General features: G+C 44.8%; 1 protein-coding gene across 1 annotated transcript in view; it reads left to right on the plus strand.

Annotated features, from left to right (window-relative positions):
• The window catches only part of BFSP2 (beaded filament structural protein 2), a 47,623-nt gene that overhangs the window by 21,259 nt on the left and 11,777 nt on the right, over window positions 1-14,587 (plus strand). The window contains exons 2-3 of the mRNA XM_083188590.1: window positions 1,052-1,134; window positions 12,856-13,012. Of these exons, the coding sequence (XP_083044716.1) occupies window positions 1,052-1,134; window positions 12,856-13,012 (240 nt within the window). The remainder of the gene's footprint in view (window positions 1-1,051; window positions 1,135-12,855; window positions 13,013-14,587) is intronic.

Here is a 14,587-nt window from a genome sequence, read left to right on the forward strand (position 1 = left end):
TTTTACACTGCAATTTAGATTTCAGTTTCAACACACCCCACCCAAATCTAACTCTCTACACATGTTACATTTGCCCCCCCCCCCACCCTGCAGTGCATATGGTTTTGCCCATTTTGAAAACAAATTTGCCCAACAATCAGGTTTAAATTAGGCCCAAGAAGTCTGTTCCTAAGCACTGTCTTCCTTGTGAAGTTTTTTGTCTAGATCAGGGGCTCTCGAACTCAGTCCTCAGGACCCCACATACAGTAGTTTACATTTTCCAGGTCACCCGGAAGGTATGCAGGTGCACTCATTACTCTCCGTAAAAAGGCAGCCATCTCCGTGAAGCAGGGGGCGGAGCCACAGGCATGATGAGAAAGGGTGGGGCATGGGCGGAGCTATGAGGGTAATGCAGTGTTTGGGGGCATGGCCAGCGTGATTGTGTCATTGTGGTCAGGCCACTCGCCATGCATTGACGGGAATTAGAGGCATTGTAAAGCGGTTTGCATCATTAGGTGCCACCAACCCTCCCACTGAGGGGGGGGGGGAGTCGTGGGCAAACGGCAGCAGTTGCGGCGGACTTTCCATCCTTTTTGGTTGGCCAGAAGGTGGGCCTGTTTTTTGGCGGCCTTCTGGCCATTCCAGGAGGGTGTCTTAGTTATTATATTATTTAAAGGAGAATCATTAACTGGACCTTTCTATGCAATGTGGCAGTCAGAATACCTACACTGGCATCCCAATTTGTGGCTACAGGAGCAGCCCTGGAATGTATGTGGAGTGGGTTAGTGTTGAAGGGGGGGGTTAGTCACTAGCGGGAGACCGCTATTGAAATTATCAGGGTACTGGTGTCAGTATTCCGATAGCTGGCATGCCTAACACTTGTCATCCGTATATATTCCCTTTCTACATATGAAGTCTAGGAAATGATTCTGCTTTTATCGTTACAATCCTTTGTTTCATTGTCTTGGCCAAACAATGTATATTGCAGAAACATTTTATGCAATAGAACCTTGACATAATATACCCTAGAAAGACTTCAGTCACCTTTATTGCTGCCTTCTCCTCTCTGCAGGTGGGAGATGCTGTTTTGGAGAATGCGCGACTTATGCTGCAGACAGAGAATATACAAGCGTGTGCAGAAGACTTTAAAGAACGGTATGGTAATAGTATTACAGATAAGTCACTTTATACATAAGGACAGATTCTGAATCACATGGATTTTTTGCATACAGCAAATGAAAGGAATAGAAGTGAAGTTATGCATATTTAGCATATTTCTGTCCTATTCTTGGGTGGATCTGTCTTGCTGTGAAATAATTTTGTGGTGGTAACTATGGGCAATGCATACTAGATGGGCAAAGTGGTTCTTATCTGCCCTCAAATGTTATGTCTAGCCAGTGACAACACGATTGTATGTTTAAAGGGCATGGATAAGAAAAGATTCTGTGTTTGGAGAAGGAAAGCCTGTTTCGGACATATATCTTGCACATACCATGGGGCAGATGCTAATGGAGACAGAATATAGAAGAGAAAAGTAGACTCTCTTTATTGGGGCACTCTTGGTAAATTTTGTTTAAAAAGGTTTAATTATAATGTTTATTAGTTTTATATTTAAAAATAGATTCTCAGTCAATGCACAGATAGGAAAAGTAAATCAGTGTACATTAATGTATTTAAGATAGTGGTTTTATAATTTTGTAACAACCGGGTTTATATGAGGTTCACAATAAGTTGAATATTTCATTCTATGGACCACATTTTTTGGGCTGTATTAATGAAACACTGGTTAAAAGTTTACAACAAGTGAGATCGTTGGATATGATCTAATTTTCATAAGTATACAGTGAAATTTTTAGAAATAGCCTGGGACTTAGAAATAATGTCTCGTCAGGGGCAGAAGTCTGGGAGGCAATGGAGTTATCTGCGGCCGGGCTCCTGCTCCCAAGGGGGCACCTCTCCTCCCCTGCTAGTTTAAATCAGTTAATTGAAGGCCATCGATATCCATTCTGTAGCTGAGTTCTGAAATATATATGTGTTCTTTCTCTCTCTCTCTCTTTATATGTGTGTGTGTGTATGTATATAAAACACATATATTTCAGAACAGACAAATATTATATAAGGGTGTGTGTGTGTGTGTGTGTGTGTGTGTGTGTGTGTGTGTGTGTGTGTGTGTGTGTGTGTGTGGGTGTGTGTGTGTGTGTGTGTGTGGTGGGAGGGGTGGCACCAATACAGTATATATCTTGTCTCCGGGCAACTGTGATGAACTTACGCCACTGTGTCTCGTTGAGGAAATAAATCCTCTTTGTGCAGACCCTACATAGGGTACATGCCCCACCCTGGTCTAGTGATAAGAATCGTTGCCTGTGTTCCCTAGAAATCAGCACATTGTATGCAATAAATTACAGGATATTATAGAAATATAGAGAAAGTGCCCACTCGGTTTTTCCCTGGGTATCTGCTATCCCACCGTGTACTACTGCCAGTAGCGTAACTAGAGATGAAGCTCCCCCCCTGCCCAAAAACAATTTGGCACCCCAAATCCCCACCCCCACACAGGGACAGCGGTGGTACACAATAAACAGTACCTGTGCTGCTTTTATCCATCCGGAAGGAGAGCATCTTGCTCTCTACTCTACAACGAGCAGTGAGGAAGGGGGAGCGGCGGCCGGCCACGGTAAAGGGGGAGCGGTGGGCTGGGTAGTAGGGGAGCTCTCTGGCTTTCTGTGTAAGGATGCTTAGTGACCCACCCCATGGGGCGGGTCACTGAGCGTCCTCACACAGATAGCCAGAGAGAGAAGTCTGAGTATTTTATTGGCAGCTGCTGCAGACTTCTCACTCAGGACTTCTGGCGCGCTATCTGGCAGCCTCTGCACCGTGATCCTGCACCCCAGTGTCTCATGCCCCCCCACCACCACCACCGCTAGGGCTGCGGAGTGGTAGTTACGCCACTGGCTACTGCAGTGAACGATGGGTTGAGTGTGCCCAGATGCAGGGGGAATAATCTTGTGTGGGTATGAAATATAGTGCAAATCTGCTGTTGACAGGTCTGCTGTTGGCAATTATAACCTAGTTCCCCTTGGTAGTTGAAACCATAGCAAGGGGACAGGAGGGAAGTAAAGTGCCAATGAGAGCCTGAGAAAGAAAATTAATGTGGTATATATATATGAGCAAAGCACCTGGGGTTACCCACTCAGGTACTGATCAGGCTCTCAATGGTATTGCTGCCAAGATCGGACTGTATTGTGCCCATAGGGTAGGACTGTGGTTGTATATTATGCTCTCTACTTAATTAGCAGATGCCAATCAGAGAAAATAAAAATTGAGAAAAGAAATCGTAAGTTTTTTTTTGTTTTAAAGAAACATAGGTGACAGGCCAGCCATTGTAAAATCAATGGGCAGCAGGGTTGGCCTGGCCCACAGGAGTACAAGGAAAACCCTGCTGGGCCCCAGTGCCTGACAGTCCAACCTCCTTCACACCTTCCAAATTTACCATTTTAGCCAGTATAAGTAACCTTTCATTTGTATTCTAACTCAAATAAAAATGTAACATACAGTTTTTATTATAGTCTGTACCAGCTAAAATGGAGCTGTACTGTTTGTACCAGGTTCTGTAGTGTATTGTATAGCACCATTGCGGGTATACATACTCACGCAGTGCTGCTCTGTGACAGGTGGCTCCCTCTGTTCTTCCCTGATAGCGCTGGCAGTCTCTAGCAACAGCCACTAGTATCATAGGTGAGCCACCATTTACCCTTGGCCACACCCATTTATACTTAGCCATGCCCTTCTACCCCTGACCATGCCCCTGTACTGTTTTTTTTTTACTGGTTAAATGTTGAGGATATACTTCTCTCGGGGACAGATTATAGACTTTGCACTCAATGTACACATTGTTACTCGATTAGAGGGTCAGTTACTGTATCTGGAGGACCACTGATAAACATGGGTGCATTGTTCACTTCTATAGAAACTACACTAAGATTTGCCTGATGGTTAGACAAGCATTGTAGTATCCAGTCACACTCCCTTTAAACATGGAACATTACCACTGCATTGTTATGGTGAGCCATAGTTGCACCAGTCTGGCAATGATGGGAAGCACATGTCCCGAACTCCCACATTTGTTTAACAGATACTCATATTCAGAGCCGGATTAAGGTCTGTGGGGGCCCTGGACAACAAAGTTGTTCCCCCCCCCCATTCCGGAACGGAGGCAGGCGGTACCTGCGCAGCGTGGGGGCCAGGCAGCGGGGATCTGGGCAGCAACACAGCAAGGTCCCTGTGGCGGATGAAGTCAGCGGTGGGGTCCCTGCCAGATGAGAACTAGAAGCGGTATTGACGGGGCGGGAAGCGGCTGCTGAATGTGCATTTATATTTTGAAAAGAATTCTCTCAGCCAACCAGCGGCCTCCCATATGATTGGCTGTGGGTGCCCCTGTCGCCCCCTGGTTAATCCAGCCCTGTTCACATTAGGTAGTAAATCAGGTTTCAGCTGCTGCCTGCAACTACAGTATAGTCACTTTGTGTGTGACTCCATATTACCACTATAATATCACCAAAAGTTTGTCATTCTTACCTGCTTTGCCGTTTCCATCATGGCAGTGGGCCAGGACAGATTATACTGTAATTATTTATAGTCAATGTCATAGGCAAAACCAGTGCTTGTGGCTGCCAATCCATGGCGTCACTAGTAGGGTGCTGGGGTGTGGCCCACACCTGGGTGTCACTCTTCAATGGGGTGACCTACCCCCACCCACTGCGCTTCTATACAGAGGAGCACAGGCTTCCCCACCCATCCGGAGGCCATTGCCCTTATAATAGCAGACAGTAGCACACAGCATCTATTCACCGCTGCTCAGCACTGGGCATGGGGACTCCCAACTGCCCCACTGCAGGACACTGCTAGCCCCGGGCAGGACCCAGGACCTTCCCAAATTAACAGGATGGTGCTGTGAAAAATTTAGATAGTTGAAAGGTATGCCAAAAAGGTAATGATCTTAGAACTTTAGTACTGAGTTTCAATAAAATTACATGTAAAAGGCCTAAATCATTCCTAAATGAGTAGATCAAGTGAGTAAATAAATATTTGCAGATTACCATCCTATAGGAAAAGCCATAAACAAAGTTGTACTCTTGTTATTCATTCTACACATGATATCTGAATGTGTTCTTTTGTAAGTATAAATATGTAGAGAAAAACACACCTATCAATACTGTCCATTTACGCTCCCAGGAAAGTAACAGGAATATTATTCTAGATCAGGGTCTCTTTGTGCTGAGAAACAAGGAGGCTTTTCTCTTTCACAAAAATTCCACCTCTAAGCCGGAATTTACCAGGTAACTCATACTGCTACGAAACACAGGATCTATTTCACCAAAACAACTAATGTCTATATTTGCTTAAATGCCTGTTAATGACACAATCAGGCCTGTGACAACTGGTTTACATTTTAGTCATGAAGGACTTGCATGAAGAACTTCCAATGCAGTACATTAACAAATTGTCTTCAACGTCTCCTCTTCATACAAGTAGTGTACAGGATATGTCACACTGAAATGTAGCAATGTGCTCTCAGCCTTCAGAAAAACATAATATAGACACTGAAAAATCAGCCTTTATTTTGACATGATCAGAAAGTCAGGACTGTCAATGGACCAGCACAATGACAAATATTATTAACTCCTGCCTCCCTGGAAACATATGTACATTATTATCAACACATTAGAAGAAAGCTGTACTATTAAGCCAACATGTAGCAAGTCTATGCTGCTACCTATTAAAGTTACGTAATGGTGCCTGGCAGTCAGCCAAGACTACAGCTAGTCTTGTACTTTGTTACAATGCTGTAACATTGTGCTGTTGCTGTATATTAGGATAATACGGTGTGATCAACATACAGATGGAGCCCCTCTCATACTTGCGGCGGCTGGCGTTAGAATTGCCAGCCTCTGCCAGCCGCAGGCCCCGCCATCCATCGGAAGGGGGCGTGCGCATACAAGACGCTTGTGCGCCTTGTTCCGATGGCGTTCCCCTTCGGTCCCCGCTGCCTCGCCGCCGGTCCCCGTCAGTCACCTACGCCCCCCCGCAACCCCCCTAACTCTGCCCGTCTCCCTGAAGCAGAGATGGGCAGGGTCCAAGAATATTATAAGTGAGCCAAGAATTCTTAGATTCTAACTTCTTGAAATACTTTTCTATTACACTCATAGGTAGAAATTTACTAAGAATACGAATACGAAAATTCGTATTCGTTTTCTTAATACGAATGAATACGTCTGGCATAGCCGTCATATTTCATTTAAGAATTCGTATTCCGGAGGGAAATTTACTAAGCAGCCGTTATTGACTGCTTTGTATTTTCCAATGGCGTATAGATTTGTATTTTTGCCAATACAAATTTGTATTTTAAATACAAATTCATATCGGCAGCCTGCATGGATCAGTCAGATCCGTGTAGACTGCAGTGTAAAAGAAAAAAATGTATTTGAAAAAAACAGTGTCCCTGAGACCCTGTTTACCAATTTAATACCATGTCATATTAAGTGATTTTTTTTGCAATGTGTGCCATTTATCTGACTCCCATATACTGAATATTTTAGAACACATTCCATGGCATCATATCGTTCATGCCCTGTGGGACAGTGGTTCTGAGTTTGAAAATCCACCGGGCCTCTGTCTGTAACAAACTGGTGGCTCGGTCTCCACCTCTAAGGTTAGCCGGCACATGATCTATGATGTGATGGTGGAGGTCATTAAGGCTGTGTTTTTTTTCTGCAAAATGCCTCGCCACGGGCTGATCTGAGATTTTCCCGTTTGTTTTGTTGTTGATAGCTGCCTTGATTAAAGATCGATGCATTGCGGCTCGTTCTCTTGATCTAATAGTTTTGCCAACATACCCTAGTCCACATGAGCATGTCAACAGGTATACCACATGTGTCAATTTGCATGAAACTGCGTGTTTGATTTTAAAAGTGTCTGATGCTGGTTTTAAAGTAAACGTAGAACCTTTCACCATTGATTGACAAGTAGTGCACTGTACACATTTGTAGCAACCTGGAGTACATCTTAGAAACGTTGCATCAGGGTTAACCGTTTGAGGATTTTCTGAAAAGCCTGTAATGTCCGTGTGGACTATTAGATCTTTTGGGGGAAATTTACTAAAGGAAATGTGTAAAAAATAGGTGTAAAAATAGGTGTATTTGTACCCAGAAATACACTTATTTTTGACATTTACTATACCGAAAATACGGCAATTAGTATTCGTATTGATGTGCTATCAATACGAATACGAATTGCCGTATTTTCGGGATAGTAAATGTCAAAAATAAGTGTATTTCTGGATACAAATACACCTATTTTTTACAAATTTCCTTTAGTAAATTTCCCCCTTTCTATCCCGAAAATACAGCAATTCGTATTGATGTGCTATCAATACGAATTGCCTTATTTTCGGGATAGAAAATGTAAAAAAAAAGTGTATTTCTGGGTACAAATACACCTATTTTTACACCTATTTTTTTACACATTTCCTTTAGTAAATTTCCCCCTTTATGTTTTTTCCACGAGTAAAGCATGTCATGGGTCTTTTGTTTTTAAAGTGAGTGCTTATCAGTGGAAACTATTGGCCAGAGTGCTCGTGTGGCTCTGGGTATTACCGGGCTGGATGTGGTGTATCTGCTGAGATCCTGTCTGGGTATTCTCAGTACCTCTTCTTTCTGTGAACTCAGTACTGTTGTTTCTAGGCTTTTCTGATGCGGAATTGCCATCTAAAGGCTGCAATGTCCATCGTGCAGAGCAGTATGTTTTCAACATCACCTTTGTAGTGTTGTATCAGCTTAAGATAGCTTGATATCTTTGATGTGATTGTTTTGCTTAAGGATCAGGGGCTGTAATAGGCTATTGAGAAATGCTGAAATTGGATGGTAAAGTGTGTTTCTTGCGGATATGATAGGCCTGCCTGGCGGGTGTTCTGCATTTTTGTGAAATTTGGGTACCATGAAGAATACTGGGCAAATCGGAAAGTCCTGTTTAAGAGAATCGGACAACTTCTTGGATGGGTTGTTGTTTAGAACTGCTGCATCCAGGATGGAGTCCAGCTCTTTCTTTTACTCCCACGTGGGGTCCTTGCTTAGTTAACTGTATGTGTTACTGTCCTTAAGTTGTGATAAGGCTTCGGATCTATAGACGTCAAGGTCCATTATGACGATCCCTCTGCGTTTATCCAGGGCCCATGCCAGGTTCGGCAATGCCCCAGGTAGGGGGGGGGCAAGGGTGTTGGAGACGGAGCGGGAGCCGCTGCACTCACCTGGCTCCATGGGGGGTTGGGAATGGTGCGGGCACCGCTGCGGCACTAACTCTCAACTGGCTCCATGAGGGGGGCTCCCAAGTGCCCAGCTGTTGTAATGCCTGTCATTCCTTGCGTGAAATATTATGATGTTTTACACTGGTAGTTGCTGTATATCTGGACACGGAGTCATTCAAGAGTCTTGTAAATGTCTTTAATCAAGGGTTAGTGGAGGGAGGATCACATTTGGCCAATTTCCTAGAATTAACAAAGGTTTGATGAATATTGGGTGTAACTTCCAATGTTGAATGTTGATAATATTCATTGAGTCTTAGTTTGCATCCAAATTTGTATAAGTCAATCCCCCATTGGCGATCATTAATTAGTAGGGATGGAGGAGAGGCCCCTTGCTAATACAGTTGTTTCGTCCGTGTTGAGTGTGCGTGAGGACAGGTTAATTATCACAGATTTCTTGGAGTTGTTCTTGTTCTTGTTCCTGTTCCTTTCGGTCTAACCATCCCTACAGGTGGTTTGCCTTTTCCATGGACGTTGTTGGAACGTCCTGAGGGTCCCCTAAAAGGACTGATGTTGTACCTTCAGGAATACAGTCCACATCATTGTAGGCAAACTCACTGTTACTATTGGAGGTGGCCTTCTCTTCATTTGCGCCAGTGGTGTCTGGCTCTAGCATTGTATGGCTGCTGTGGGGCTGATTCGTCTCCCATTTCCCACTTATATACTTTATTTGAGTCATAATCATCTTTCACTGCTGTGAACTTGGATTTCTTAAATTTGACAATGGTATTTGTCCACTTGTGCCTGAAGTTTAGTTAACCATTTCTGGCTTGAATCCTCTGCGGCAGGTGTACGAAAGTCGGGCTCGATTTGTTCTATTTTCTTTTTAGTGAGCATGAGCTCTCGACCAGCATCCTTAATTTATGTATATACACTACTAAGGTGAATTGTTATCTGGTTGCTAAAGACCGGAAGTGATGCACCTGTCGCTTCCACCCAGACGCCGGGACTACACGGTGATGGGCGCACTACACTTCTCTCTTTGCCGTTATAAGGTAAGAGTCCTCTTGTATTTTTATTGTCACCATATCTGCACCTTGAAAACAGGGAGCATTCCCCAAAACGTCCGTTTGTTGTTGCACCTTTTGGATGTTCATTTAAAACACATGAACCGACGTTTCAAGGCTGCTGGGCCTCTTTTTCAAGGTGTGAACTACGACTGGGAAGGCAACATGGCATTGGGAAACTGACAACCAGAGTGCCTTTGAGGATATATATATATATATATATATATATATATATACACACAGATATGTCCTTAGCGAGAGTGCCAGTTACTGAGATTCACGTATGCAAACTTATGCACGCACTCACAAACCATTCGCTTTAATAGGAAAGCTGTAGCTGCAAATGGATCACAGCCTCATATAGCATAGCACTCGCACAATTGTGTAAGCATCACATGATCAAATGCTGCTGGGCAGTTGCAGGACACATCTACTCTAGCATCATAAGGGAGATGTACCTTGACCAGCTCTCGCACAGTGACAGGAGCCGATTGCTGCACTGTAACATTACATAAGGGCTGACACTGCAGACAAGGCACTCTCTGGGGATAGCTCACATTTCCTGGACCACCACGACTAGAGTAAATGGCGGTCAGGTGCTTAGCTGTGAATCCCTGCCCCCGCTTAGCTGTGAATCCCTGCATCGACGTTACAGTGCTTCAAAAGATAAGGCTATATTGCATAGTTTTGTATTATTTTCATACAATGCATGCATTCCTTAACTCAAATTTTTTAAAACATATAAAATTCTAAAACATGAATTAAAAAACACAAATTTAGAACCTTTAAATCTGAGACTTAATAATAATAAGACTAATACTGCTTTCACATCGCAAAATGCAGGGTCGCACCAGGACTTGAAATGGTTCAGACCTTCATTTTGCGCTGTTCAGATTGCTTCAGTGAACCGGTAATATTGTGGCGGAGCATCATCGGGGGTGGGGGAGGAGGCAGTGCTTAGAGCTCCTAGCACTGCCTCCTCCTATGTGTGAACCGATTAACCCATTCACACCACAAATCAACACAGCAACGAACCTGTAAGAACCCTTCTTTTTTACCTGTTCATATTGCCTTGTTGCTACTGGTTTGTGGGACCTGCTAACCCCCTTTCACATTGCAACAATTACCGGGTCAAATTGGCAAGAGACCGGCATGAACCCAGTAATTAGGTGCTATGTGAAAGGGGTATATGTTCTAGTTGAAACGTATGAAACGTTACTTTTGTATTATCACGGCGCCTGGCTATGCTACGTTTTCAACATAGGCTAAGCTACATTGTCAGCGTAGCCAACGCCATGATAATACAAAAGGCAGCACTGGGAGCAGGGTGGTGTGGTTTATACTTACACTCCTCCGGGTGGTGATCCCCGATTATGGCAGCGACGGTTACTCCCCAGAGGCAGTGTTCAGTCCCCCTCCTCCGGCACTCGCAGTGGCGTAGTGCCGCTGGCAGCATATCACATGGTTTCAGTGCTCCCCAGCGGCACTACGCTAATTGCGTACAGCGTTCGTGGCGAGTGCCGGAGCAGGGGGACTGAATGCGACTGCCGGGGAGTCACCGTAGATCCCAGCGCGAGTCAGCGGGGATCAACGCGTGCCCGGGCAGGAGGAGGGTAAGTATAGACCCCCACTATCCACGTCATACCCCCACTATCCATGTCATACCCCCAGTATCCGCGTCGATGCTGAGTCGATTTCATAAAGTGTGGCGAGCGCAGCGAGGGGACGCGTATCCGCTGCGCTCGCCACGCTTCGGGCTCGGTGGCTCGCTTCGCTCGCCACACGTATTAACTCCACGCCGACTTGGATACTGGGGGTATGAGGTGGATAGTGGGGATATTAAGCATTGTGTATTTTTAGGGCTCCACAGCCACTTACGTAGTTTACGTAGCCAGCATAGTGCTGTATTGACTTATTACAGGAGCTCACATGATATTTGTAGGTAAACTGTGTCTTGTCTGAAAAATAAATATAACAAAATTCATATCACATGGAGCATATTCAGTTTAAACATATTGGGGCCAAATGTAACAGGGTGTGAGAATCAGAAAGTGAGAGATTTTGGGAGAGTTTTTCCAATTTTGTTAACTGACAATCATTTACACTGAACAACCAGGTTGACTTTGCTGTGTAAATGATTGCCGCTTGGGAATGGGAAAACTCGGCACGGTCAGGAAGCTCCGGGTCCGCCGCTGTATCCGGGTCCGACCCAGCAGCAGCAGTGCTGCAATAAGCCCCGCCGCCTCTTCCTACCGCAATAACTCCCCCCCCCCCACCTGTCAGCCGGAAGGGGGATGACGGGAGCGACGGAGTTCCCATGGGCGGAGACAGACAGCTCCACTGTGCCGCGGCGCTGAGTAGACAGGGGAGCAAAGAAAAATAAATAAATCAGTGCTCGAAGAAAGTGCCGGTACCAGACCACTTCGAGCACTGTACATATATATGCACACATGTATACATATATACATACATACATATATATATATATATATACACACACACATATATATATATATATATATATACACACACACACACACACATATATATATATATATATATATATACACACACACCTCCCTGAGGCCAAAAATTATTATTTCTGGCAGTGCCACTGCCATTTACCTGCCTCCTGCGCCATCAGACCTGCTGCTGAGTCTGCCTGCTTCGTTTAACGCTGCTGCCGCCCATCGGATCCCGGCTCCCCAGCCCAGCGCGCAAAACAGACCTGCGCGCTGCTGCTGATGGGGAGGATCATGTGGGCAGCGTAGCCATCCCTCCGGACCGCGGGAGCAGCTGTGTGCGCGCGCATGCGCACCAGCCCTCCCGCGGCCATTTTAACTGTGGGAAAAGTCGAGGCTGGCCGCAGCGCGGCCATCTTCAATCAGGGCACAGTGCCGCGGCCCAGCACGAAGATGCCGCGGCCTAGTTAGGGGGGGGTGAGCGGCCTCCTCTGCAGTAAAATGTGCCGGCCCCCCGGGAAACAGCCCGGTTCCCCGGTGGGCCAATCCGCCCCTGGGGGAGGGGCAGTGATCAACACAGCCAATGATCACTGAATAGATGTCATGCACATGTGCACAGCATTTATTTAGTGTGGGGAGAAGAGCCGAGGCTGCCTAGCTGCTTGGGGAGCAGTGGGAATGCCCCCAAAATGACAAATACAGGAGCCATGGGGCTTGGCCACATCCTTTCAACCAGTGACAGTACTTGTGAGTGGTTGACCCAGGTGCAAAAATATACTTTGGGCCCCCATCCTCTACTTCAATCCAAGTGCATAATATGCAACACTGCAGTGGGTGGCAGCAGTGAGCCCCTAATACTCAAGGGCCCCAGTGATAAACACCTGCTGGACCAATGGTAGTTCTGCCTCTGCTTTCACCCAGGCCCCATCCCTCCACCTGAGACTCTCTGCTCTAGTAGCATGAAACTTGGGAACTCTGCATACACACTGAAATACAATCTTGTTTTTCTTAAAATGTTGTTGATGCAAATTAAATGTCACTTTATTTGCAGATATGAGAATGAGCAGCCGTTTAGAAAAGCGGTGGAGGAGGAGATCCGATCCTTGTACAAAGTGATTGATGATGCAAACTTGACAAAAATGGACTTGGAGAGTCAGATAGAGGGCATGAAGGAAGAGCTTGCTCTACTGTCAAAGAACCACGAAGAGGTAAATGGTATTTTACATACAGGGTATGACTTGTAGTTGATTAGCTGATGCATCTTCTCAGAAGCAGCATTTTTTCCAGCTTATATTATTAACTGCCACATTTGTGGTCAAAATGGGCAAAACTATGTGCACTGCAGATGGGGGAAATGCAGCATGTGCAGAGAGAGTTAGATTTGGGTGGGGTGAGTTCAAACTGAAATTTAAATTGAAGTGTAAGAATAAAGCTGACAATATTTACCATGCACAGAAACAAAGAACCCACCCAAATCTAACTCTCTCTGCACGTTACATTTGCCCCACCTGCAGTGCACATGGTTTTGCCCATTTTGAGAACACATTGGTCCTGCAATCATGCCTGAATTAGGCTTATTGAGCATGATCAGTCATCGGCTCATGCAGGCATCATTGCGAGCAGATGGTGAGGCATTCAGTAGATCCTCTCCCCCCAAAAAAGTGATTCAGAAAATCAAACAGCTTAGTAGTAGACATTGCTTTGCAGATATTGACAATATTTGCAACATTCTATCCTTGATACATTCAGTGGTTCCTTAATATTTTTGGCTACACATTGAAATCCCATAAATATTGTTTAATAAACATGGCCCCAAACCCTGCTATTAGCACAAAAGATATTCTTATTTCTCAGGCTTTAGGGACAGATGAAAGGGGGACCCCCCCCCCCAAGCACTACATCTACATCCAAGCACTCCAAACTACATCTCGAAACACCCCCTTGCATATGAATCCCCCCCCCCCCCCCAAGACTCCTAGATCAGTTAAATGAACACAATGGGCCTTATTCTGGTTCACTCTCAGAGGCAAATTCCTTCTCAAATAGACAAAACCATGTGCACTTCAGGTGGGGCAGATATAACATGTGCAGAGAGAATTAGATTTGGGTGGGGTTTTTCTTCAAAGTGAGATCTATATTGCAGTGTAGAAATAAAGCAGTCCGTATTTTCCCTGCAGAAAAACAAAAAAACTCACCCAAATCTAATTGTCTGCACATTTTACATCCGCCCCCTGCAGCGCACATGCTTTTGTCCATTTGAGAAGGAATTTGCCTCTGAGAGTGAACCAGAATAAGGCCTAATGTATCAATTATTTTTAGTACAGAAATTATTATTTTTTGAAAAATGTTAAGTGTCTCACATATGCTTTTGTTATTTAATAAGGAAAGTGTTGGTATCTTTCCCCTGCTACAGTTGCAGGCTATTATAGCATCATACTGTGCAGCTTATGCAAAATAAATACTGCGCCACTTGACATAAAGTATGTTGGGTAACTTGCACTGTTCATTTCAAGAACACTGGGGCTGACTGGGTCTCTGACATCAGTGCTGACCACTTCCACCCTGTCTCTGTCTCTGTCTCAGATTAGTGGAAGCCTCAGACTTACCAGACTTACTTGGCTCTATGAATGCATCGCGATTTACGATACATTTGTAAATTTGCTTTTTCTTAGTAGCGATCCATGCTAAATCAGGCTCTCTATGTGCAAGTACTGTACATAAGCCCATGCAGATTTGCAGGATTGTCCTACTTAAGCTTGCCTCTGGTGATACAAGACTGAAAG

Source organism: Crinia signifera, chromosome 5 (genome assembly GCF_055691185.1).
Source record: "Crinia signifera chromosome 5, ASM5569118v1, whole genome shotgun sequence".
Classification (NCBI taxonomy): Eukaryota; Metazoa; Chordata; class Amphibia; order Anura; family Myobatrachidae; genus Crinia; species Crinia signifera.